Source organism: Rhinolophus ferrumequinum, chromosome 6 (genome assembly GCF_004115265.2).
Source record: "Rhinolophus ferrumequinum isolate MPI-CBG mRhiFer1 chromosome 6, mRhiFer1_v1.p, whole genome shotgun sequence".
Classification (NCBI taxonomy): Eukaryota; Metazoa; Chordata; class Mammalia; order Chiroptera; family Rhinolophidae; genus Rhinolophus; species Rhinolophus ferrumequinum.
In genome coordinates, this window is record NC_046289.1 from 45,637,597 (window position 1) to 45,661,497 (window position 23,901).

General features: G+C 52.1%; 2 protein-coding genes across 3 annotated transcripts; one reads left to right on the forward strand and one right to left on the reverse strand.

Annotated features, from left to right (window-relative positions):
- Positions 1-267: 267 nt before the first annotated feature.
- Positions 268-3,838, reverse strand: KBTBD13 (kelch repeat and BTB domain containing 13). Its single transcript, XM_033108753.1, has one exon. The coding sequence runs from the start codon at positions 3,574-3,576 to the stop codon at positions 2,200-2,202; it is 1,377 nt and encodes a 458-aa protein (XP_032964644.1). The 5' UTR covers positions 3,577-3,838; the 3' UTR covers positions 268-2,199.
- Positions 3,839-4,450: 612 nt separating this feature from the next.
- Positions 4,451-23,896, forward strand: RASL12 (RAS like family 12). Of its 2 annotated transcripts, none has more exons than XM_033108803.1 (5): positions 4,451-4,666; positions 12,957-13,013; positions 18,428-18,501; positions 19,209-19,399; positions 22,122-23,896. In XM_033108803.1, exons 1-5 carry the CDS (start codon positions 4,564-4,566, stop codon positions 22,495-22,497), a joined length of 801 nt encoding a protein of 266 aa, XP_032964694.1. In that variant the 5' UTR covers positions 4,451-4,563; the 3' UTR covers positions 22,498-23,896. The 2 variants fall into 2 exon arrangements, with proteins under 2 accessions (XP_032964694.1, XP_032964693.1); XM_033108802.1 differs by lacking the exon at positions 4,451-4,666 and adding an exon at positions 10,458-10,972.
- Positions 23,897-23,901: the final 5 nt, after the last annotated feature.

The following is a 23,901-nucleotide window of genomic DNA, read 5'->3' on the forward strand; positions in this document are numbered from 1 at the left end:
ATAATACCTCTGATGTCAAGAAAACGTTAGCAACATCATTGCAACACGTTCGCGAACTTAATTGTCAGCCCTTGTAAGCATGTATGTGAAGATACAAAGGATTTCAGTCCAGTAGAAAACCAGCAATCTGGTTTTATTGCCCTGTATGACATTAACCAGCTTCATTTCTTACATTAGCAAACTTATTTCAGTAACTTTTCCAACTAAATATATAAATCTCTTAAATGCTCTTTTGATGAACCAGCTTTACAATTCTGGTTCCCTTATTAACGAGTTAAATAAATCTTTGACATGTGATAAAAATTATACTTTGACAGGACCAAAAAGTGAGGACTGTGCCATACTGTTACATGGGCCAGTGGCTTTGGGTCATTCAGCCTCTGAGCCTCCACATCTCATCTACCACAGGGAGAGGAGGTACCCAACTCCCAGGACTAAGTAGGGCTGCAGTAGAAAGACAAGCGTGAAAAGTATTTTGCACACCATTCACAGGATGCAAAAATCAGGATTTATTGTTGTGACTCGTCAGATTAAGCTACTCCAGGGCTAGAAGATCCCAGGTTTCTGAGGGCAGTGTTCTCCAAGGTTTGGGACATAGGTCTGGGACAAAGGCAGCTAGGGGAAGCCCTGACACTAACCTCTAGGAGGTGCCAAGCTGATGTTCCATCTCCACTTGTTGAGGCCAGCATTTCCCATGGGCATCAGGTCATGGAGGATGGAGACCCTTCAGGACCACTCAGAGAAGTCTGCCCAGGAGCCTGGAAAGGATGGAGGACGGGGCTGGGCGTCCAACCAGGAACCAGGGTGGGGGTATTCTAAAGGAGGGGCAAGAGTCTTCATCTAACACCAGGTCCCTAACTAGTGGCCTCTATAGCCTGGGTTCTTTCAGGTCTTCATCGAATTATTCTGTAGGCAGGAAAGTGCCCCAACTCAGATGACAGCACAACAAGATCTCTGCCCTTGCTATCTGTATACATGCATGGCTGCACACAGAGAACGATGTCAATCAGGGGTCCAATAAGCAATGCAGGCAGCCAAGGTCAGAAATAGCCAACCCTGCACAAAGGAGGGGGGTGCAGAGCCAATAGAAAGACAGAAAGAGGAAAGAAATTCCAGGCCCAGAGAACAGCAGGAGCAGAGACTAGGAGAAGAGAATTAAGTTGTAGAATGTGGGGGAAGGTAAGATGAGGCAGCTAGACCTGGCCAGGATTGCCTCATACCTTGAGTGACCTTAAGTCATGGAAGTTAATAGTCCACTGCCCCTTGGGGGATGGCAAAAAAGGAAGTGGGAAAGGGGCTTTCAACTGGGTTCTCCCCTGCAGGTCCACACCCCATAAAGAGGGATGGGAACCCTTTCTCTCTCACAGATCTCACTCTAGGTTCAGCTCAGTCAGTCTCTACAAGCCAGCCCAACTTTGCCCCCTCCCCAAATGCCTCCATCCACAGCTACTCTGCCTTAAAGGCTGGATTCACAGACTCTTCCCATCTGCTTCAGCCTTCCCCCATCTCTCCTCCTCTGATCTTTCTCAGCCATGTCAACCTCCCTTCAGCAGCTAATTATTCTGCCTGTCTTCTTCATATAGTTTAGTATACTCTTTTCCTGGAATTATGTATTTTTCCGCTCCCTATTTTCCCTTTGCCTTGATTTCTTCAGTACTTCCATTGTTTTTTGTATGTTGCCTTCAACCCTTTGTAGATCAAGACATGTAAATCTTTTGTTGTCCTGTAACTGCTCTGTTAATGTTGAGTTTTTCTGGGTTAGACTCTAAGCTTTGTGGATCCCTGTCTGGCAACTACAGACCATACTAGGACTAGTACTGTGCTGGGCACACAGTTGGTGCCTAATTCTTGCCCACCGATTGGAAGTTAGATTAACATCACTTAACCCACTCCTAGCCATGTTCAATTACTCGCCCATTCACACGGACACCTAGATTATTCAAATCCTATCCCTTAACCCTTTCCACTGACACTGTGACCCGCCAACTCTCAGCAGAGCCCAAGTAATTTGAGGGCTCAGAGCTCAGCATCATCACTGGTCCAAGTTTCTAGGATATGTTCACCCCACCAGAAGACACAAGCTCCAGATGTTTCACCAGGGAGAGAAAAACTCCCCACCACTCCTAAGGCCAGCCTCATAGACTCAGCCATGGCTCAGGGAAGACTCAGTTTGTCCACTCCAAAAGCCCAGCCCAGAGGTCACAGTTCAGGTGTTGTGGAAGCCACAGGCCCCGGGTCCCCGGGAGGCAGCCTCAGGAGAAAGGTCTGCAAGGAGCCAGGCCGTGGGAAGCCAGCTTTTTCCCTGAGCAGCCGCCAAGTGCTGCCCTCGATGGCATAGAGCAGTGTGAACATGCGATTGACGGTATAGACAGTGTCGCCGCGCACCACTGCCGTGAACAGCGCTCCCTTGCTGTTGACGAACTGGCCGGGCAGCGCTGTCCACTGGCCCGTGGCCAGGTTGAGGCAGTCGATGGCGCAGTGTAGGAAGTCATCGGACGGTCCGTTGCGCACCACATAGAGACTGTCGCGGTGGGCCACCATGCAGTGGCCGTAACTCTGTGGGCGCCGCAGCTCAGCCACCGGCTGCCACGCGTCGGCCCGCACCATGTATTCCACCACGGCCGTAGTGTCGGCCGGCCGCCACAGACACACAAAGAGACGACCACAGGCCTGGGCACGGGGCACGCCGGCAGCTGGCTGCGGCAGGTCGGCCACGAAGCTCCAACAGCCCGCGGCAGGGTCGTAGCGCTCCACGGAGCTCATGGGCATCCTCTGGAACTCGCCGCCGATGGCGTACAGGCAGCCGTCGAAGCCGGCCAGCGCCGTGTCGTAGCGCGGCTGGTGCGGGCTGGGGAACTCGCACCACGTGCCGCCGTCGGGGTCGTAGCAGAAGCCCAGTTCCACCACCTCCTTGCTGGCGCCCCGTACCCCCCCGACGATGTAGAGCTTGTTGCCCAGCGTGGCCACGCCTGCCAGCAGCGTGCTGGCCTCCAGGGGCAGCGCGGCCAGCGTGTGCCACGTGTCCTGCTCCTCGTCCAGGTAGCACATCGTGCGCGACTCGTCCTCCAGGAAGCCGGGCGCGGGTGTGTGCGTGCTCAGGGCCACGTAGCTGCTGGGCCGCAGCGCCGCCACGTAGGCGCGGGTCTCTGGCAGCGCCAGCTCGGCCGCCAGCTCCTGCGCGCCGTCGCGGATGAAGAGCGCGGCGCTGTGGAACACGTCGCGCAGGCCGAACGCCGAGGCCGCGTCGCACAGCAACGCGCAGTTGTCGGACGTGAGGCTGTGCTCCAGGAAGCGCGCCAGCGCCGGCACCTGCAGGAAGGCGGCGCACTCCACCGTCTGCAGCAGCTCGTCGGCGGCCGCCAGCGCGGGCCGCTCGCCGCGCAGCACCTGCAGCGTAGTGCGGAACCCGCCCGGGCGCAGTGCGCCCAGGCGGACCTCGGCCGCGCGCGCCTCCCGCATGCCGGAGCGGAAGAGGCCGCGGAAAAAGCCGCAGTGCTCCACCAGCAGGGCCTGGTCAGCCTGGAAAAGCTGGCCGTCCACCCACACCTGCACCGGCGCGTCCGAGCCCCGCGGCATGGCCAGCTGGAGGGGCGGAGGCCGGGAGGCCGCCGCTGGGGGCCCGAATTCCGCGGCCACCTACTCTGGGGTTCTCCCGTGGCGGAAAAATCTTCCCGGGGATATAAATATCTCCCTGACTAAAGATAGTAAGGCTCATGTGATGTGGTGGCTAGCAGGTTGGATGGCCGCGGGCCGGAGGGCATCCGGAGACCTGAGGGATCCCTCACTCCTGTATAGGAAATGATAATAATGACCACAGTCAGCCTGAGTGCTGACTGTGTGCAGGGCACTGTGAGTGACGCTTACAAAGATCATCCATTTATCATCCAAAGATCATCATGCACTTAACCAGCTGTATGCCCTTGGGCAAGTACCCTAACTCTCTGACTCTCTGTTTCCTCAAAATGGGGCCAATAATACCTATTTCATGGTACAGAAATAAGGTACAGGGGCAGGCTTTTTGAAAGTTCTTCCCATTATGCCACTTTATTTTTGTGAAAGACCTACATTAGTATCTGTTTTCACAAACTGAAAGAAATCTGAAGAGGACTTTATTTTTCTTTTTTATTGGGGAACATTAGGGGAACAGTGTGTTTCTCCAGGGCCCATCAGCTCCAAGTCGTGATCTTTCAATCTACTTGTGGAGGGCGCAGCTCAGCTCCAAGTCCAGTCACTGTTTTTCAATTTTTAGTTGCAGGGGGTGCAGCCAGCATCCGGTGCGGGAATTGAACCGGCAACCTTGTTGAGAGCTCCTGCTCTAAGCAACTGAGCCATCCTGCAGCCCCTCCATCAGCTCAGCAGCAGCTCATTGTCTTCAATCTAGTTGTGGAGGGCGCAGCTCACTGGCTTATGTGGGAATTGAATTGGCAACCCTGTTGTTCAGAGCTCATACTCGAACCAGTTGAGCCATCCGGCCACCCCTGAAGAGGATTTCTGCTTTTAAGAGAAAAACAAAAATATCCGTCAGTCAGCGTTTGTTTTGCAGCCAGTGGTTGTAGTGGCAGCATGCACTGTGAGGAGCAGCAAGAGTGGACCCTCCAAGCTCCTTCCCCAGGAACTACACTCAGCATCTCAGCATCAAGCCAACATAGCTCTGCCCTGTATATCTGTAAGCATCTGATTTATCTATATATATTTTTAAAGATTTTATTGGGGAAGGGGAACAGGACTTTACTGGGGAACAGTTGTACTTCCAGGACTTTTTTACAAGTCAAGTTGTCCATTCAATCTTAGTTGTGGGGAGTGCCGTTCAGCTTCAAGTTGTTGTCCTTTCGGTCTTAATTGTGGAGGGCAGCTCCAGGTCCAGTTACCGTTGCTAGTTGCAGGGGGCACAGCCCACCATCCCTTGCGGGAGTCAAACCAGCAACCTTGTGGTTGAGAGGATGCGCTCCAAGCAACTGGGCCATCCCGGAGCTCCGGGAGCTCAGCGGCAGCTCAGCTCAAGGTGCTGTGTTCAATCTTAGTTGCAGGGGGCGCTGCCCACCATCCCTTGCAGGACTCCAGGAATTGAACTGGTAACCTTGTGGTTGAGAGCCCACTAGCCCATGTGGGAATCGAACCAGCAGCCTTCGGGGTTAGGAGCATGGAGCTCCAACCGCCTGAGCCACTGCGCCGCCCCTGATTTATCTAGATTTATTCTCTGTATCCATCAGCAAGACAAGACTTAAGATAATTGCTTCTTCACTTTAGGCCATTTAGGTTTGCAAAAGATTTTATAGGAACGCTCTACTTTCAGATAATGAGGGAAACCTATATTGGAACAGTATCTGTAAAGTGTTCAGAATGAGGCTCAGAATTTACATGACTTGTCCAGGGTTATTCAGTTGGGAAGAACTAAGGACAGGATTCATACCTAGCCCACCCCATTGGCTTGTCAGGGGAGGGAATATTTGGGCGCTGGAGGGAGAAGGCAGAGTTGGAGCAAACAGAGTGAGCCAGGCTGGGGGTCAGAAGCAGAGTTCTAATTTGGCCTGGGCCTCTGCCTCTGATTGTGGACTGGTCTAATCTCTTTTTGAGTCTGGATTTCTTTCTCTGTAAAAACGGGAGGGTAGTGGGTAGGAACCCGCGAATGTGAAAGTACTTCCTGATTTGGGATGGGATGGGAAGCTGATTGATGTCTGTTCCCCACTTGACAGGACCCCACCATTGCTGTGTCTCCAGACCTGAGGAAAAGGAAAATGGGGCTGCTGATTATATATCTGAGGGTGGGAAGGAGGACATCTTGAGATAATAATAGTTAACTCTTAAATTGCACTATGTGTCAGACACTTTTGTAAGCACTTTAATTCCTGCAAACCTTGCAACAGTCCTATGAGTAACCACTATTATTTTCCCTCATTTAATAGATATCAATTTATTGCTATAACAACACTATGAGTTAGATATTATGAATGGCCCCATATGTTCGTAGATTAGGAGACTGAAGTAAGAAGAGGTTTAGTTAAATGTTCAAGGTCACACGGCCAGAAAGTGGCAGAGGGAGGACTGGCATGCAGCCAGTCTGACTCTAGAACATGTGCCCCCTAACCACTGTGCCTGCTGACTCTCTGTGCTACAAATGCTGGGCAGTTACTTCATGCCAGGAAGTCACAATTGGAAGGAACTTCAGGCTTATGTATTTCAACCACTTCATTTACAGAGCAAGATTAGAAAAGGAATTGCTCAGGGTCATTTAGCTCAGTGCAGACAGCCCCAGGCCTCCTGTTGTCCAACCCCGGGGCACTTTTCCCACTGCACAGAACTTTCCTGGGGTGACCAGCTAAGATTCAGGTTCCCCAAACGTCAGATGGAAGGGAGCTTAGTGATTATCTTCTCCCACCACCTCATCCTGCGGGTGGAGAAACTGAGGCCCACCCCTGTGTAGGACGGTATCTGCCATTCTGGAGCTGTTCAACTGCAGGACTTCTTCAGGAGGATGGAGAGGCTCCCAGTGACAAAGCTGGTGTTGGGAGGGAGCAGGGGAACCTCCCTCCCCTCTAGGACACAAGCACGCACAGACCTTCACGTATGAATCTGCAGACCCAGCACAAATGTGCCTCCCCTGCCAGGGAAATCCCGCCCAGTTCACTCCTTCAAAGCAGGGCTGGGATGTGGGGATCACTGGGATGTGTGAGCCTGGGAAGCCAAGGCCTGGAGGAGGCAGCCAGAAATATTCTAGATGCTCTGCCCCAGGGACCAGACAGGAAGAGGAGGAGGAGATGGAGAGGGTGGACAAGAGTCCCCATGAGTACTCTCCCAGGCCCTCTGCCAGCTTCTCTCCTTCCCTGAGGTCAGACGTTGACTGACAGGGAGTAGGCCTGACGATCTCCCTTTTGGAGGAAAGTGAGCTCTGCAGTGCCTCGTCCTCACTGTCCTTGCTAGTGGCCTCAGGTAGGAAGAGGGTGTCTGACTATTCCTATTTCACAGATAAGGAAAGGGAGGACTGGAGATGGGATGGGTTTTTCCTTGCTTATGAACGAAGATGTGGGACTGGATGGAACCCTGTGCACTGATCCAGGTCCCAGCCCAGCTTCCTCTCCTCACCTGCACTAGCCTTGTCTAAGTAGAAAAACAGCTGTCTCCAGGCTCAAGCTAAGGGGCAGGGTGGAGGAGGGGCTGACCCCCAGGGGACCACAGTTCCCTCTCAAAGGGTCCGTTTCAGGCACCTAGTAGTAGGTGGAGCCACTGCCTGGACCTCTCCCAAGGGCAGGAAGGGAAAAGAGATCACATCCCTCCCAGCTGAAGCTCGCTTCCAGTCCCAGGTTTTCCACGTCCAGCCCTGGCTTGAGTGAGTTAGGACGCTGGTATACACATCCAGCTCTCATCCTCAGCAGCCAGGCAGTAAGGAGGATGTCATCCAAGGTGGGGGTCGCGGTTCTGAGGCTCGGCTAAGGATCATGCCTTTGGCTCCACCCCAAGGCCCCAGTGGGGTGTTGTCTGCAGCTGGTAAGTTTCCTCCTCCCAAACTGAGCGTCCCTCTGGGACTTGGACAGGACAAGGAACTCTCCTGGCTGTGGGCAGCCCACGGAGTTCCCAGGCCCTGCCCGACCCTGCACCAACCTCCCTCTGTGCTTTGCAGCCCTTACGCTGGGCGAGGCTGGAGGTGGGAGCAAGGAAAGGGGCTGTGTCAGACCCTCTGCACCCTTCTAGAGCACACATCCAGCCTTTTCAGTCTCTATCTACAATGACTGGCCCATAGTAAGGGGTCTGTTCAGTGGACTCCTGGGCCCTAACCAGTCTGATGGAGGAGACATACATAGCTCTTGCCCTGGGAGACCGCCCCACCCCCGCCTGATGGGGAGACCCTGGTCTTTGCCACCCATGGTGGTGATTTCTGCACACAGGGTAGTGAGGACCTTGCCTGGACCTGAAGAAGGAGGAGCACTGGTTTATGAGTCAGGATTCCAGCTGGGCTCTGATGGTGGGGCTACCGCTGACTTGCAAAAGCACCCAGCCTCTCTGGGCCTCAGTTCTTCATCTGTAAAATGGAGCTTGGATTTGACTTCTGAATTTCTGTTCAGCTTTGACATCTGAATTTACCATTGAACATCTACAGGAGTAGATGTTATATTGTGCTTCCAGAGAAAGCAGTGACATCACAAGGGGTCTCAAAAGCTTCACTTTATGTGAATGGCTCTTGGGGAGTGGGTGGCAAGCGGGGACTGGCATACAGAAATCCTCATAGGCCCTACCTCTACACCTGTACATGCCCTGCTCATCCACTGCAGAGACATCTATTGAGCACCTGCTACATGCCACATCCTCTGCATTTTGAGTACTTGAGGGCCTCCTATAAGAGCCTCACAGGGGGTGGTGGTAATAAAGACGGTTGGGCTACTTACCCTGGAAGAACCTCTCTTCTTAACCTGCAGTGTCCAAACCTCTGGTCACTAAACAGTTTTAGCTTCTTGGTAGGTGGATGAGAACTGTGTGCTATTCATGTTCAGGGGGAGTGGAGGGAACTATCATATGTTTTTTTGGGCCATGGGCCAAGCCCTGGGTAGGATACTTTCATGACACCTAATCCTTAGTATTACCCTTATTTTAAAGATGAGGAGATGAGGCCCAGAAGAGCAAAGAAGCTAACTCTAGATAAGCAGCTCCCAGATGAGGAGACGGGAAAGGGACTGGTTTCCTCCCAAGCCTCAGTGGAGGAGCAACTTTGGATACTTACCGTGTCTCCCCGAGAATAAGACGGGGTCTCATACTAATTTTTGCTCCAAAAGACGCATTAGGGCTTATGTTCAGGGACGTCATCCTGAAAAATCATGCTAGGGCTTATTTTCCGGTTAGGTCTTATTTTCGGGGAAACATGGTAACAGTCACAGCTGAGGGCCTGAGTAACCAGCTGGCAACCACTTTAGATATAATCTCTCAACTGGAAGGGAATTAAAGGTCATCTTATCCCATCCTGCAAGTCATGATGGAGTTTCCTCTATAACACCTCCTTGAAGTGGTCACCCCTTGGTTGCCTTACTTCCTGCAAAGACAATCCCTTCTAACTATGGACAGTTCAGATGGTCAGAACTCACCCTCACACTGAGCTAGAACCTGCCTCCTTACAGCTCCCATCGACTAGTTAGTCTGAGTTTTAAAGATAAGAAAAGTATTATAACTCCTCCAGCATCACATAAACATGGAAGTAGCAGAACCCAAGTTTACACCTAGTTGGGCCTGTGGGGGTCCACAGCTTGCCCTCTCTTTGGCATCTGTCCAGTGAGACTGGTTTCTCTCCCCACAAACCCCCTCCAGAACCTGTCCTCACAGGACTGGAACCAGCCCAGGGATGTGGCTGGAACTTGGCTCCCACTTTTCAAAAGAAAACCCTTGGCCATTAGCTCTGTGAGCGATTCTGGCTTGAGGGTGTAATCTAAACAGATTCCTCCCAACACCTTAGAGTCTTACTACATAGCTGGTTTACCATGATCTCCCAAAAACAATTAGGCTCAGTCAATATTCCTGTCCTGTCCTTGGTTGAGAAGTTATTCTCATCAGGCTTTGATCCCCCACCCTCTGTCTGCTGACCTGGGTTTCTGTGGTTTCTCTTGTGCACGGGTGGGTAGATTAGCTGGGGTCGGGGAGGTTGGCCTTGGAGGGAGAAGGGCGGCAGTGAGAGGTCTCTGAGACTCCCATGCCCTTCCCCACTCTAGCCTGCAGTGTATTCCAAAAGAGAGGTCCCACGGGGTTCTAGAAGTACTCAGGCCTGAAGCCCAGAGCTGATTCTGTCACTGTTAGGCCTGAATCACGTCATGGACTTTTGGATTTATTTTCCCCTTTTTTAGTAGTATAGATGAGAAAAAAGCCAAAGAAGTGAGGTGACTTGCCCAAGGTGACGAAGCTCACCCTAGATCTTAAGTGTCTAGATTACCCCTGTGGGCCCTTTGCCCTGTCTCCAACATGACCATATTTACCCTGTGTCCAAGGGGAATGACAAGTGACCCCTGCCAGGGTCATCCACCAATCCCAGAATCCTAGGCAAGAGGGAGTGCAAGGTGTTCGAATACCCTGTTTACACATAGGCCATAAACACATGCAACTCATTAGCTCTGATCAGGGAACGAACTAATCCAGAATGGGGTAGGTTTCTTAAAGCCGGACATATTGGCCCTGAAATATTAGTAAGGAGGCCTCATCCTCCCCCTCTCAGGAGCTTGGGTTCTGCCTGCCTGGGTGCTGCAGTATTGCCTGACAGCTCCCACACAAAGGCAAGGTAAGGTAATGTAGTGCGGGAAATTGTGTGCTGAGCTGGCAATGACCTAGAAAAAGCGCAAGTCTTGAGTTGAACCCTGCAGGCTTCCCGGAGGAGGAGGCGGAGCCAGCTAGGTAGAACAAAGGGAGGGATGGGTTTTCTCGCTGGTGGGAAGAGCTTGAGTGAAGGCTTAGACAAGGTTGGAAACATCCTCTGTCCCTATCCAGGTCCTCCCTCTCTTCCGTCCTTGTCCTTCCCTGCCGGGTCTGGGGGTGCCCCGGACAGTGACGATGCCCTGGTCCTCGAGGCCAAGCACGGGAAAGTGCAAGGCCCGCTGAGCACCATCCCCTGCGTGGTGAGCGGGGTGAGTGAGACCCGCGAGGGGCTCCCGCAGCCCTTACAAGGAGTTTGGCGGCGCTCCGGGCGGCCCCGCCCGCCGGGCTCCCCCGGCCCCTCCTCCCCCCGGCTCGGCTGGAGCCGCGGGAACACAGCCCGCTCCGCGCGGCACCCGGGACGCGGACACTGACGCCTCCGGGTAGCGAGTGCCAGGGGAGCCCGTGACTCGCTCCCGAGGGCCCCGACGGGCGGCCACGCTGCTCGGGGCCCTTCGGCCAAGGCCCCTTGTCCCCCTCCGCAGCGTCGCCATGTCCTCGGTGTTCGGGAAACCCCGCGCGGGCAGCGCGCCGCAGAGCGCGCCCCTCGAGGTCAACCTGGCAATCCTAGGGCGCCGCGGGGCGGGCAAGTCCGGTGAGTGGGGCGGGCGCCGGGAAGGGACGGGGTTAGGCGGGGACCGCGGAGTGAATGGAGGGAACCGGGAGTTGTGTACTTGAGGGCAGGCTCTTCCACTGGCTTTGGGAGCTTCCCGCACCCAGGTGGGTTGGGCGAGACACTGATTTTCTTCACTGCCTCAGTTTCTCTGTTGCTTGGCATTCTCTCTGCTTTGTTCTCAGATCCTTCATCTCTTATCCGTCGTCTGTTCCTTGCATAGCTCGCCCGCTGTATCTCCCCACTGTGTCTCTGTGTTCGTGTCTGTGACCCCAGCTGTCTCTCCCTTTTGTCTGTCTCTGTGTTTCCTAGTTCTCTGCTGGTCTCTTCCCTTGTGGGCACCCTACCCCCTATCTTTTCTCGCTGGGTTCAGTAGTCAGCTCTGGTGATTGTCACCAAAAGGACCTGTTAGACACGGACCCCCAGCCCAGGGTCCCATGTGAGCTTAGTCATAGCTTTGTTATCTCCTGATTTAGGCTGGGGTGAAGGAGCCATGGACTCCTGAAGGGAGTTGGTAGAAGTCCTCGCTATTGGGATTTCCCAGGTCACACTGCCCACTCCCCACCCCAATTCCCTGGGATTCTGGAATAAAGCGTGCATTCTTATCAAATGTATTTTTTTTCAAACCAGACCCTTCTCTTGACTTTCTGGAAACAGATTGGACTATGGTCCCAGGTGCCTGGGACTTGTCCTTAATGAACCAAGATCTTGGGCTTCCATTGAGATCATTTCTATCAACACTGAACTCTGCTTTCACCACTCCTGGCAGCTCTCACCCAGCTGGAGCCAAGGGGGTGGGAGTAGGGGTGTCACCATAGGCTGAGACCCAGCAAAAGGGTCCAGTCCTCCCCCTGCCACTCACAGTCCCAGGCAGCTGCAGGTGGGAGGACAGAGGGAGGCTCCTCCACTGACTTTCCCAGTTACAGCCATTGATGAATGGCCAATATGGGTTCGGTTAGCTGTGGGTTTCCTTCCCCAGAGTGTTCTTTGAGACTGGCTGGGGACCTCCTCTCCACTTTTGAAGCCAGCCTTCTGGCTCAGAGAGAGAACTCTTAATCACGTTTTCCTACAGAGTAGATTTGCCCTCTTCCCTTTGAAAATCAAATTGTTTATTACCCAGAGCTCTGTCACGGTACAGTTTAGCCAGTGACTACATGAATGAAAGAATTTAACTTTAAAAATATGTATTCCCTGGGTGTTACTTTGCAAACGAACACTGTTAGGAATCGTGGGAAAGAATTTTAAGGATTTTCTTTAAAATATTGCATTACTTTTTAAGAGTCCTATGTAATAGTTGGCTGGCCTTGGCTTTATGTGGTTAAATTCTGAACAAAATCAGTCCTGTTAATGCATTGCACCTGGGGATAACTTCATTCTAGAGTTTTACATTCTGCGAGGCACCACGATGAGGCCCTAGAACCAAGATTTGAGGCACAGTGTGTTTAGTTGGGACACATGTCACCTGGAAATCCCAGGTCCTCAAGGCTTCATACTGCCCTCAGGGATCATCCACTGATCAACTCAGCTCTTACTCTCTCTTTGGCTTGTAGCCAAAACTGGAATAAATGCACCATAATTTAGTATCTTCATAACCTGTCCAGGGTGGGGGATGCTCCCTTCAGGTGGGGCTGATTCTAAGAAAAGTGCTTGCATGCGTCCTGACCCCTTAGTTCTGGTCCTCACAGACATCCCTTAGGCTTGCCTCTCATTGCTTGAATTGCCATTAAAACAAACAAACAAAAAATGTCGCAGGATGCAACTGGAGGGACACAGTTCCCCATATTTCTGGTTTCTTCTGAGCCTCTCAAACCACCTCCTCAGCTTCCAGCTTCATTCCCCCAGAGACTCAAGCTTGGTGTCAGCCAGGGCTAGATAAGGCGTCCCTAAAATGAAAGAGGCAGCCTGCAGGGGTCAGCAGGCAGACACAGCAGGGGAGACGGAGCCAACTTCTTTCTGCTTCTTGCAGCCCTGACCGTGAAGTTTCTGACCAGGAGGTTCATCAGTGAATATGACCCCAACTTAGGTAAGGAACCATTCCTCCCCGTTCCTCACTCTGTGCCCCACTTGGGTCCTCTCATACACACCTACCCCGTGGTGGGCCCAGGTGTGACCTGGGCCAAACATCTGGGAGCAGAAGGAAGGAGCCACCAGGATGACTCAGCCCATAGGGGAAAATGTGCTAAGAAATACACCCTCCACAGCCCACCCCAGACAACTTGGGGGCTTGGCCAAATTCAAAGAACTGTGCGATTTGCCCTAAAATATGAAGCATGATGAGACTTTTTTATAAAAACATAGCAGAGCATCCACATCCACTAAGTGTTGTTCTTCAAGATGGTCACTCAATGTACTTTCCCAGAAAAGCTGGACAAGACATTTGAGATATTCTCTAGTGGGACTGGCTTCTGAACCAGTTTTTGAACCACAAAAGAAAACAAGTCTTGTTTTATTGCCTTGTCGTGGTTTATTGGAAAAAGGGATGGTCTGGTGTCAGTAAGAGGGGAGTTTATATCCTGGCTCTGCCACTAGGCTGTGCAAACTTGAGGCAGTCACTTAACCTCTCTGAGCTTCTGTTTCCTCATCTGTAAAATGGGCATAAAATACCTATCTGAGATACTGTGATGATTAAAGAAATAACTCATGTGAAAGATCTAGCCTAGTACGTGACCCACAGAAGACACTCAATGCATACTCACATCTCCTTCCTTTTCCGCAAATGGCTTCCCATCTATGGTGGCTGAGATTCCCTCAAATTAATCAGATCCGTGTTTCTGAAAAATATTTTTAGCAGCAGGATCTTTTGCTCAAATAACCTCTTACATAGAACCCTAATATCTAAAAGAAAGAAAAGCAGGACTTGGTTAGTATACATGTAGCCTAAAGCTCACATCTGTAGTACTTGTTATTGTAAACCGTCCACTGAGAAAAACGGGTGCCTAGATACTCTTAGCCTTTTAAAAATGAAGGTTGCGATCTTGGATTATTTTCCCCATTCATAAGAATTGAATAAGGTATTTGTGGGACCCCTGAGGATCCCTCCCGCCAGGGAACCCAGGACTCTGGGGCATGGATTGGAAACCTCCACAATACTGCACTTCCTGCAGCAGGCCTTTGAAGGAATGCCACTGACACCTGGAGGAAAGAGCTCTGAGTCCATTGGCGCCAACCAGCCCCTCAGTTCAGTCTGGAATTTTGAATCCCAGTGTTAGAGCAGGAAGGGACCTCAGGGCTACCATGTTTCCCCGAAAATAAGACCTAGCCGGACAATGAGCTCTAATGCGTCTTTTGGAGCAAAAATTAATATAAGACCCGGTCTTATTTTACTATAACATAAGACCGGGTCTTATATAAGACCAGGTCTTTATAATATAATGTAATGTAATGTAATGTAATATAATATAATACCAGGTCTTACATTAATTTTTGCTCCAAAAGACACATTAGAGCTCTTATTTTGGGGGAAACACGTATTTAGTCCAATGGATATTTTCTTTGAGTAGCAGAATCCCTTCTTCCAAGATCTTAAAGAGAACCTATTGTTGAACAGAGAAAGTGGAGGGGCTCCCCTAGTTAAGTCTATTGTGCAGGACAAGTGACTCGCCAACAACCCTAAGGGGTTTGTTCCCGAGAGCTTGGTTCACCAACTGTGTGTTGACACAACCCCTCGGTGCTACAGTGGAGTAAATAAGCCTAAGGAGCTGAGGCTTCTGAGCCCAGGTCACACTGCAGGTCTGAGGGGAGCCCATTTGTTTAGCAGAGCTCAGTGCTATGGGAGTGGGACACAGGATGCGATTGTGTGCTGGTGGGGGGTGCGGGGAGGAGGTGTTGGGAGCCGTCAGAACGTGAGTCAGATGGAGTGGAGGAACTGAAGACAGTGGGGAGGTGGGGGAGTCAGGAAGGAAAGGCACACAAGCAGGGGTGTCTGGGAAGGGAAAGCAGAGATTCCCAAGGATGGCGCCTCAAAAGACAGATTCTGCCTAGCTCAAACACTGCATGGGGCATGCGTATACTAAAACTTATTCTCTGTCTAGCTGAAATTCAAGTTTATCTGGGCATCCTGTATTTGATCTGGCACCCTGCCTCCAGTCTCTTCCTCCCTGCCCTCCCAGTTCATACCCTTCATGCACGGTCCCACCAGAGGAGCCTATTACAGTGGTGGTTTGAGCTCCCTGGTTATTTTGGAGTTCTGACCTGGTACTGGAATGTGTGGTCAGACTGTCTGGGGGCTAGCAGCACCACAACGGTTAGTCACCCCACTCCGAGAGCCTATGTGCTGGAGAGATGACCAGATGTTCTCCCCTCAGCCATTCTGGGAGGCCAGTCCACTCCTCGAGGGTTCTGTCCCACTGTCTGAACCTTCTGACCACATCCCATGGTTGGTTCCAGCAACAGCAGGGACTCTGGAAGCAGAGCCTTTCCTTCTGTGGAGAAAGGTCTGCTCATCCAAGGGCAGAGTTAGCCACTAGGAGATGGAAAACCACTCTTTCCCCTTTTCAAAGGTCTTCCAAGAGTTGAGCTCAAAGGCAACCTCTCGAGGGTGGGAACCTGTATAATTTGTTTCCGTTTCCAGTATGGAGCACAGTACTAGGAATAAGACAGATGCTTGTAAATATGAGATTGGACTCTGATTTTAGAATTACCCTTTAAAGAACAGCTCCTATTATTATCCCCATTTTACAGGTAAAGAAACTGAGGCAGAGGGGGCTCAGTGATTTGCCTAAGATCATGGAGAACCTCAGGTACACAGGAAGATGAGACACCATTCCAGTTGCTCTCCACTAAGGGCAGCCTTATGTTATAGAGGGCCTGGAGTCAGAGGCCTGCATGGCTTTGAGCTCTCTGAGTCTCAGTTTCCCCATCTGGAAGATACAGCTACTAGAGTGTGCTCTATTAGTTTTGCCTTGTTATGGGTAGTAACTATTAGAGCTAGTAGGAGCCGAGAGATTCAGAGCCTGGGAATGGGCTTTGCCTGTACTGAGCACAACAGGAGAGAGTGGGGGTCTCCAGGAGAACATTCTCTTGAGAGGGCCTCACCTGGCTTGCCCAGGGCAGAATGATGGCTTCTCTCTTGCCCTTATCCTGCTCCAGCAAGGACACAGGCACCATTTCTGAGTCATCATCCTATATACACACTGACCTGAGATCCTTTGGTGCCTTTAAAAAAATTATTACTGTCAATGCTTTGGAAAAAGAATCTTCCACGCATCAAAGTCCACAGAATATCATTTAGAACTAGGAGTTATGAGGCCCATATATTTAAAGACCCCAGAATGCCCTGAGGGCAGGGACTTGGTGAGAGGAAGACAGGACATTACTGTGACTTGGAAAGGAGCCCCCACCCCCCAGAGTCACCTCACTTGCAAAGGGAGAGGAAGCTGGATAAGATGATCTTTGAGCTTCTTCCAACTCACCCATGCATGTTCTACATGCATATTCCTCAACTGGACTTGGAGTCTCTGCTCTTCCCCTGTACTCTGCCCAGATAGAGCTGGAAGATCGACTGATCCACTGAGCAGAAGGGGTGAGGGAGTCCCACTGGGGAGGCAGCCCAGCCTAGAAGACCTGAGTTCAAGTGCTTTCTACTGATAGGTGTTGTGTGGCCATGGGTGAGTTTCCTCCTCCTCTGGCTCTCGCCTCCCTGTTGTCTCTCTACAGTAGAGCCAACAGCAACTTCAAAAGGCTGCTCTACTACAAGGGACTGCAGGACACCAGGGCTGGGCTGATGCTTTTCCTCGACTGGCCATGACACTGCCTATTTCGGGATGGGAGCTGTGAAGTACCTAAAAGGAGTGCATTAGACAACTTGGGCAGGAAAAATAAAGAAAAATCTGAATAAGATGTAGACATGTAGGGGCAGCTCTTCTTGCACCAAATATAGTTAAACATTTGGGACATATTTTCCATTAGATTTTTTTTGTGTGTGTTTTTTTTTTTTTGGTTGAATAAGAGAGGCATTTATCCAAGTCCCCAAAGCAGGCTGGGGACAGGAGCTGTCTGTGATTCCTGCTGGCTGCTAGTGGACCTGGAGTGTGTCCAGGCCTGGCTTGGCGCCAGTGGCCCTCAGAAGTATTTGACTCAGCCAGGGTTGGGCGGGGGGGTCTCTTCTCACAGTGTTGCTGCCAGGAAGGCAAGAGGGCCCCAGTTCTGCCCAGAGGGTCTTCTTTGGGGTCACGTGGGGCACGGGGTCACCCAGAGAAAGGTGAGGACTAAGTGTACTCACACACGTGGGCCAGTGGCATGGGGGAAGGTGGGGTGAGGGAGAGTGTTTGCCAGGATAGCAGCAGAGTCCTCTTTGCATACCTGGCAATATGCTGCTTTCTCAGGTTTGAGATCACGAGAACTAAGAAAAGTAAAAACTCATGAAATCCAAATAAGGTCAGTATTTTAGTTTGTAGTGTGCTGTCAATGTCTGTTTCCTGATCTTGATCATTGTACTATGGTTATGTAAGGGGTAACATTGGGAGGAACTGGGAGATGGTACACAGGAACTCTCTGTACTGTTTTATAACTTCTACGTGCATCGAGGATTATTTCAAAATAAAAAGTGAAAAAATAAAAATCACCTGGGAATGTGAACCTGCCCTGTAACCTTGGGAGCACGCGGTCCCCATTGTCCTCTGCCAGGTATTTGGGGCGGCCCTCGCCCAGGGGCCCATCCAGTTCTCATGCAGCCGTGTGAGATAGATGTCCCAGGGCAAGTTCCCTCCTTCTCTGGCCTCGCCTCCCTGTCATCTCCCTAGAGTGGAGCTAACAGCAAATGTTATCATGTTATCATTGTTTAAATGAGGAAACAGCTTCACAGAGCTGAAATGACTTGGCCAAGTCACCCAGCTAAAAAGTAGCTGACATGGGGTTTGATTCCACCACGTCGGCCTAGAGCTTTTGACTACACGAGATTCCTCTGCTTATTTTGACAAGGGTTATTTGTAAAACCTTGAGACTTCAAAACAGGGTCTGACCCCCACCCCATCATGTCATGCGCTTCTCTTTTCCCGTCCCTTCTCCCACTGGGGGCAGGAGGATTGTCCTTAGGAGCTTCCTGTGGGCTGGGTCCTGTGCTCAGAGGGGTGGAGGGTAGAGAAGCTTGTTGTTCAGGAGGAGGAGCTGGCAGTGCAGCTCCTGTGGCCTCTGTTGCTACCTGGCCGTGGGCTACACACTCCATCCTGCCGGCTTGCTGGGCGGACCCTGAACACAATGCCGTCTCCTGTGGCGTGTTCCATGAGTGGCCTCTTGCTCTGAGCCCTGGTAGGAGGTTCTGCCCATGGCCTCCGTGTGGGTGAGAACCAAGCCTCTGCAGTGGTCCCAGCTCAGCCAGCCTTGAGGCCGGTCCTCCAGGCCTGCACAGGGGTGCAGCACAGAGGGAAGCTGGGACTCCGACCAAGTCCATCATCGATCGAGCAGTCTGTCCTACCTTTCACCTGGATATCTGTGTTTCAGAGGACACCTACAGCTCTGAGGAGACTGTGGACCACCAGCCTGTCCACCTGAGGGTCATGGACACTGCAGACCTGGTAACATTACACCCTTAGAGCTGAGTCAGTACAGCCTCCTGAGAAGTCCTGGCCCCAGACTGGGGGCCTCAGATGGGAATATGTATCCCATTTAAGCTACAATTTGCTGTGTGACCCTAAATAAGGCTCTGACCTCTCTGGGCCTGAATCTCTTCCTTTGCCAAATGAGCAGAGATGGGGTGGGGCCCGGGGAGACCTGATGCTGTGGGCATCACCTCCGAGATGCTGTGCTCTGGGGCTAGATGCTTGTGCACCTGTGGAGACAGGTGCATACACATGTTCACACCGAGGCTCCTCTCGGTCCAAGTTCCCCACAATACACACCTCTCCCCCTGTGTTCTCACTATCTCCTGCCAAGGCTGGATGCCAGTTATTCTCCAAAGCCAAAGGGGCACCACGAACCTGACCCAAAACCAGTGGTGCCAGAGACAGCCAGGTCTCTTAGGGGCCATGCTAGAGTCTTGGCTCTGTGCCCCCGAGGCCAAGGTCTCCAAGTCTCTGCCTGGGTGGTAGGAGGGAGACTCATGAGACAATGTCTCCTTTCACACCAAGCCAAATCCACACTCAAGTGCCCCTTTGACAAAGGCTCTGCTGGGGAACAGTGTACAAAGACCCGGGGAGTGGGGAGGTGGGATGGGGTAGCTCAGGTGAAGGCCTTTATCCCGACCTCCTCTGACCCTGACCGGGGCTTCGCTCCTTTGCCCCAGGACACCCCCAGGAACTGTGAGCGCTACCTGCACTGGGCGCACGCCTTCCTGGTGGTGTATAGCATCGACAGCCGCCAGAGCTTTGAGGGCAGCAGCAGCTACCTGGAGCTGCTCGCCTTGCACGCCAAGGAGACGCAGCGCATCTACCCCACTCTGCTGCTGGGCAACAAGCTGGACATGGCCCAGTACAGGTGAGCACGGCAGTTTGTCCCATAACTCCAGAGCTCCCTTGCCTCATTTGTGAAGGGCCGGTGTCATCTTTAGGGATTATTTGGCTGCTAAGAACAGTAATCTCCTTGAATTTAGGTGAAACGGGGTGCGTTCCAAGGGTAGCTGAGTGTGGTCTTCCAGGCAGCCAAGGACAGGAAGGGGGGCAACATGGGCTGGACCCTGAAAGGCAGGAGGCCACTCCTTCCATCCTCCTGGGGCTCTGTGCGCTCTCTCGGCCTCACCTTTTTTGCCTGAGTCTATATGACCTGTTCCTGCTCGCTGCAGCTGGCTGGTCATTTAGTGCCCAATTCCAATTCTAGGAAGAGAGGGTCGGATTGGTTTCTTGGGTCAGATGTCAGCTCTGGTCCAACCAGCTCTTGCCTCACCCACGCATGGCCTCCAGGCGGACTCCCCCAGCTGGCTGTGCTAAGGGCAGGTTCTCTTAGAAAGGGTTGGACTTGAATCAGAGGTCAGACTGGGCCAGAGGGCAAATGACCGCAAATACCACAGGCATATTTTCCTTGGCTGGCACAGTATTTTAGAAGACCTGGGACTGGAATGGTCTGAGGCAGGGCATGCACTCTCTAGCTGACCACAGGCGTCCCCAGTCCCCATGGCTTACTTCCACCCTTTCCACACATCAAATTGCCTGCCTGGCCCCCGAGACATTTGAGACTGTGACACCTCCACTTGATAAGTAAACCCGCTGGCTTCCTCCAGCACTGACACTCTCCTATGTGGCCAATACACCTGCCAGGTGTGGCACCTTCCACCAGGTTTCCACCCATCCTTCCTGGCTCATGGCTGGTCACTCTTGCTTCCCTAGGCCCCAAAGGCACATTGACTGGTGGTAGCAAGGAGGGGACCCTTTGTTTAGAACAGGTCAGATGGGCAGTAGGAAAAGGGGGGTAACAGTCTCATGAAGGGAGACCACGGTAGGGACCTTCAAAGGCAGGCAAGCCCTCAGACCAGACAAATTCCATCACAGGAAATGAGGGAAGTAGTGTGATCTTCAAGCCAAAAGGAATAACAGCCACCAGAGAGCCTAGAAAAGCGGGGAGAACACTGGATTGAGATAAACCAGTTTTCAGTATGAGAAAAAACTAGACCACTCTTTTGATCCCAATCTTTGCCAAAGGGACTATCTAAAATTTGTTTGGGAGCAAATAACAAAGAGTATGGGCTCAAATGAAGCAGCATCAGTTCCCTAGAAATAAGTCATGACAATTTATCCCCATCTCCTTCTTCGGTCCGGTCCCGAGGTTAGTGGATCAGGATTCAGTGGGCACAGAAAAATCTAACTTTTAGCGGAGCATTGATCAGTGTTCCCCGTGATTATCTTGCAGCTAAAGGATAAAGTGTGGTTTAGAGCAGTGATTCCCAAAACACTGATAAAATTTTCACCAGGAAGCAACAAAAGAGGAGAAAGGATAATGTCCCATGCCTGTGTCACCCATTCACACCCTTGCATGCATACATGGGGTCCTTGTTTCTGAAAGTTTATTATTCAAGCCCTACAATGACCAAGTTCAGATTCAAGTTTATCATAAAAGTAAATAATACTAAATATTCCTTCAAAAGGAGTTCCTCAGGAAGCGGGGAGCTTGCAGACAGTACACCAGCCCTGGGTGGGAAGGGATTAGGCGCCCCGACCCTGACCCTTTTTGTCTCGGTCACGCCCTCTGTCTGGTACTCCCCTGGGCAGCTAGCCCACTCCCAGGCCCCTGCTCCTGCCAAATGAACCTTGGCTCAGAAAACTTTTCCTACCTGTACCTATCCTAGTGTCCCATCTCTTGGGCTGTGCCATTGTCCTCAGGAGCGGTGGGTGGGGCAGCTCCATGAGGGGCGGGTGCGGTGGTCAGGAGGATTCAGCCACTGGAATCTTGGCTTCAAGACTTCACTCTTCTGCACATCAGACCTACCCAGGAACCAGTCTTCTTTCTCCGCTCACCTTGATTCCCATGGCTTCCAGGTCAGAAGCTTCCAGGACCTTCCAGTTACAAATATTTGATCCCATCGTCCCTGGAGGTGGTACAGGACCAAGCTGGGACTAGGTGCTGCTTCCTCTCTCCTTTTCCCCATCCTCCCCATGAAATGTTGTCACCCTTCTTCTCTCTTGCCCCTCCCCTGGGCAGACAGAAAAAACTTACGAGGCCTGAGAGCTCTGCCAACCACAGGCATCCTGAGTGACCTTGGCCCTCCCTGCCTCTGTAGACACTGTGGTCTCACAGCCTGCAGTCCAAACCACGGCCTTTCTCTAGAGTTGATCCCACACGCCAGGGCTGAGGGTGGCTCATTTCCTGACTGAGGGCCCCGTGGGAGGGTGGAAGAGAAATGGGGCTGGACGTGGCCGTCTTCTGCCGGCGAGGGACAGGGTCTAGGCAGGGACTTTGGGCCAACTTCTCCCTTACCCTCCACCTTGTTCTCAAATTCTGGTTTTGGTGACATCAGCCACCATTTCTTGGGCACTGACTCTGTGCCAGTACTGTGTCAGGCACTCAACACAAATTGTCTTTCTTAATTCTTTTAACAACCCTGAGAGGCAGATGTCATTATCCTATTGTACTGATGAGAAAACTGAGCCTCGAAGAGATGAAGGTGACCTAGATCATTGAGCCAGTAAGTCTGGGGCTGGGTGTAGACCCAGGCCTGCCTGACTTGGATGCATGTTCCTGACCCCACCTCAACCTGCTTCCCCACCAGGCAGGTCACGGAGGCAGAAGGTGCGGCTTTGGCAGGCAGGTTTGGGTGCCTGTTTTTCGAAGTCTCTGCCTGCCTGGACTTTGAGAACGTGCAGCATGTCTTCCATGAGGCAGTGCGGGAGGCACGGCGGGAGCTGGAGAAGAACTCCCTGGCCCGGCCCCTTTTCATCTCTGAAGAGAGGGCTCTGCCCCACCAGGCCCCACTCACTGCCCGTCATGGGCTGGCCAGCTGCACCTTCAACACACTTTCTACCGTCAGCCTGAAGGAGATGCCTACTGTAGCCCAAGCCAAGCTGGTCACTGTGAAGTCATCCCGGGCCCAGAGCAAGCGCAAGGCTCCCACCTTGACCCTATTGAAAGGCTTCAAGATCTTCTGAGGGTCCCCACTGAGGATTCCAGGGTTGGAGGCTGGGCACGGCTGCAGGATGGTGGCTGACTTCTCGCCACCAGCTTTCCTTCTGATAGAACATCGCCTGCACCCTCTCGTGGACACCTGACCTCTGCTCCTGCCCCAAGCAGTGTCAGACACCCAGTTCTCTGTTTGAGCTGGAGGGACAGGCAGGAATGCTGCTCCTATTCCCTTCAGGACTTTGGTTTCCATGGTAACCACTGTATTCCCTGACCTTGAAGGGAAATAGCCACTGGGACAATCTGGACACCTGGGTCAGCCTTAACCTGGAGGAAACTGCGGTGTCCATTGTGGTACCACCCCTTTCTGCTCCAGCTGCAGCCAAGCCAGATGTGGCCTCTAGTGGACAGCTCTGGGTGGACAGTTCCAGGAGGCCCTGCGTAAGTGTAGGCCTGAGAACATCCTGCAGGAGGGACAGCCCTGAGGTCCTTGTGCCACCTAGTGGATGGGAAGGGAGGGCATCTGCAGGTTTTGGAGGGCCGGAGCCTGGCCGTCCCATTGTCTTTTGGCCTCACAGAAACTCCAGGCCACAAACCCCACAGTTTATCCAAGTAATATCTAGTTTAATCCTATGGGACAGCCTGTAAGAAGCAAAGTCACAGGAAGGGCTATTTCTAGTACTTTGCCTCTCAATGAGGGCAGAAGGGAGGGGCTGTGAGTTGTCCAGTGTAGGGGGCCTCTAGTGTTTTCATCAGGAGGCAGGGCCCCCTTACTTTCCCCCCTTAAATTACAGGCTCTGTCCAGATCTTAGGACCAGCCTCCTCAGGTGTAATGATTCAAAGCTGTAGAATGAAGTCGTTCTCTCCAGTGACAATGACCCAGGAGTGCAGGAGCCCACAACAGGCAGTGTCAGACATCCAGGGGGCACTGTCAGCCTGTTCCGGGCTCAGGGAGAAACAGTATACGAGTTCGTCGGCAGGGCCCAGTACCCTTGACAATGGGTCTGCGTGTGCAGAGTCTTCTTTTGTAAGCTGTAATAGAACCTAAAGCATTATTGGTTCATAAAGCAAATATTTGCATAAATTATTTGGGGTCGATCCCACAGCTTATACGACAACTGTGGCATAGACACCAGTCAGGACACTCCCTCGGGACCCATGGTTAGCAAGAGGAGGGTCTCAGAGGCAGGCAGAGCCATCGTTTTCTAACTCCGTTTACCACGGGGCCCCTGGCCCAAAGGAAGTCTTTCATGGACCCTCCGCAGATAAGCAGATAAGGGAGAGGGCTCGGGTGGAAGGAAGGCTTGGGAAGGGGATTCGGAGCCCAGAATCCTGCTCTCACCATGGCAGCAGTTCCAAGAACTTGGATTGAAAACAACAGCTGTAACCCAGCCTTCAGCCCCATTCTATAGACGAAGAAGCTGAGGTCAGGG

Bases quoted from the DNA above. Each gene is read 5' to 3' on its own strand.
- KBTBD13 (XM_033108753.1), bottom strand. From the start codon at position 3,576: ATGCCGCGGGGCTCGGACGCGCCGGTGCAGGTGTGGGTGGACGGCCAG.
- RASL12 (XM_033108803.1), top strand. From the start codon at position 4,564: ATGCACTGTGAGGAGCAGCAAGAGTGGACCCTCCAAGCTCCTTCCCCA. The intron at 13,014-18,427 runs GTAAGGAACCAT...TCTGTGTTTCAG, and splicing joins TGAATATGACCCCAACTTAG to AGGACACCTACAGCTCTGAG. The intron at 18,502-19,208 runs GTAACATTACAC...CCTTTGCCCCAG, and splicing joins TCATGGACACTGCAGACCTG to GACACCCCCAGGAACTGTGA.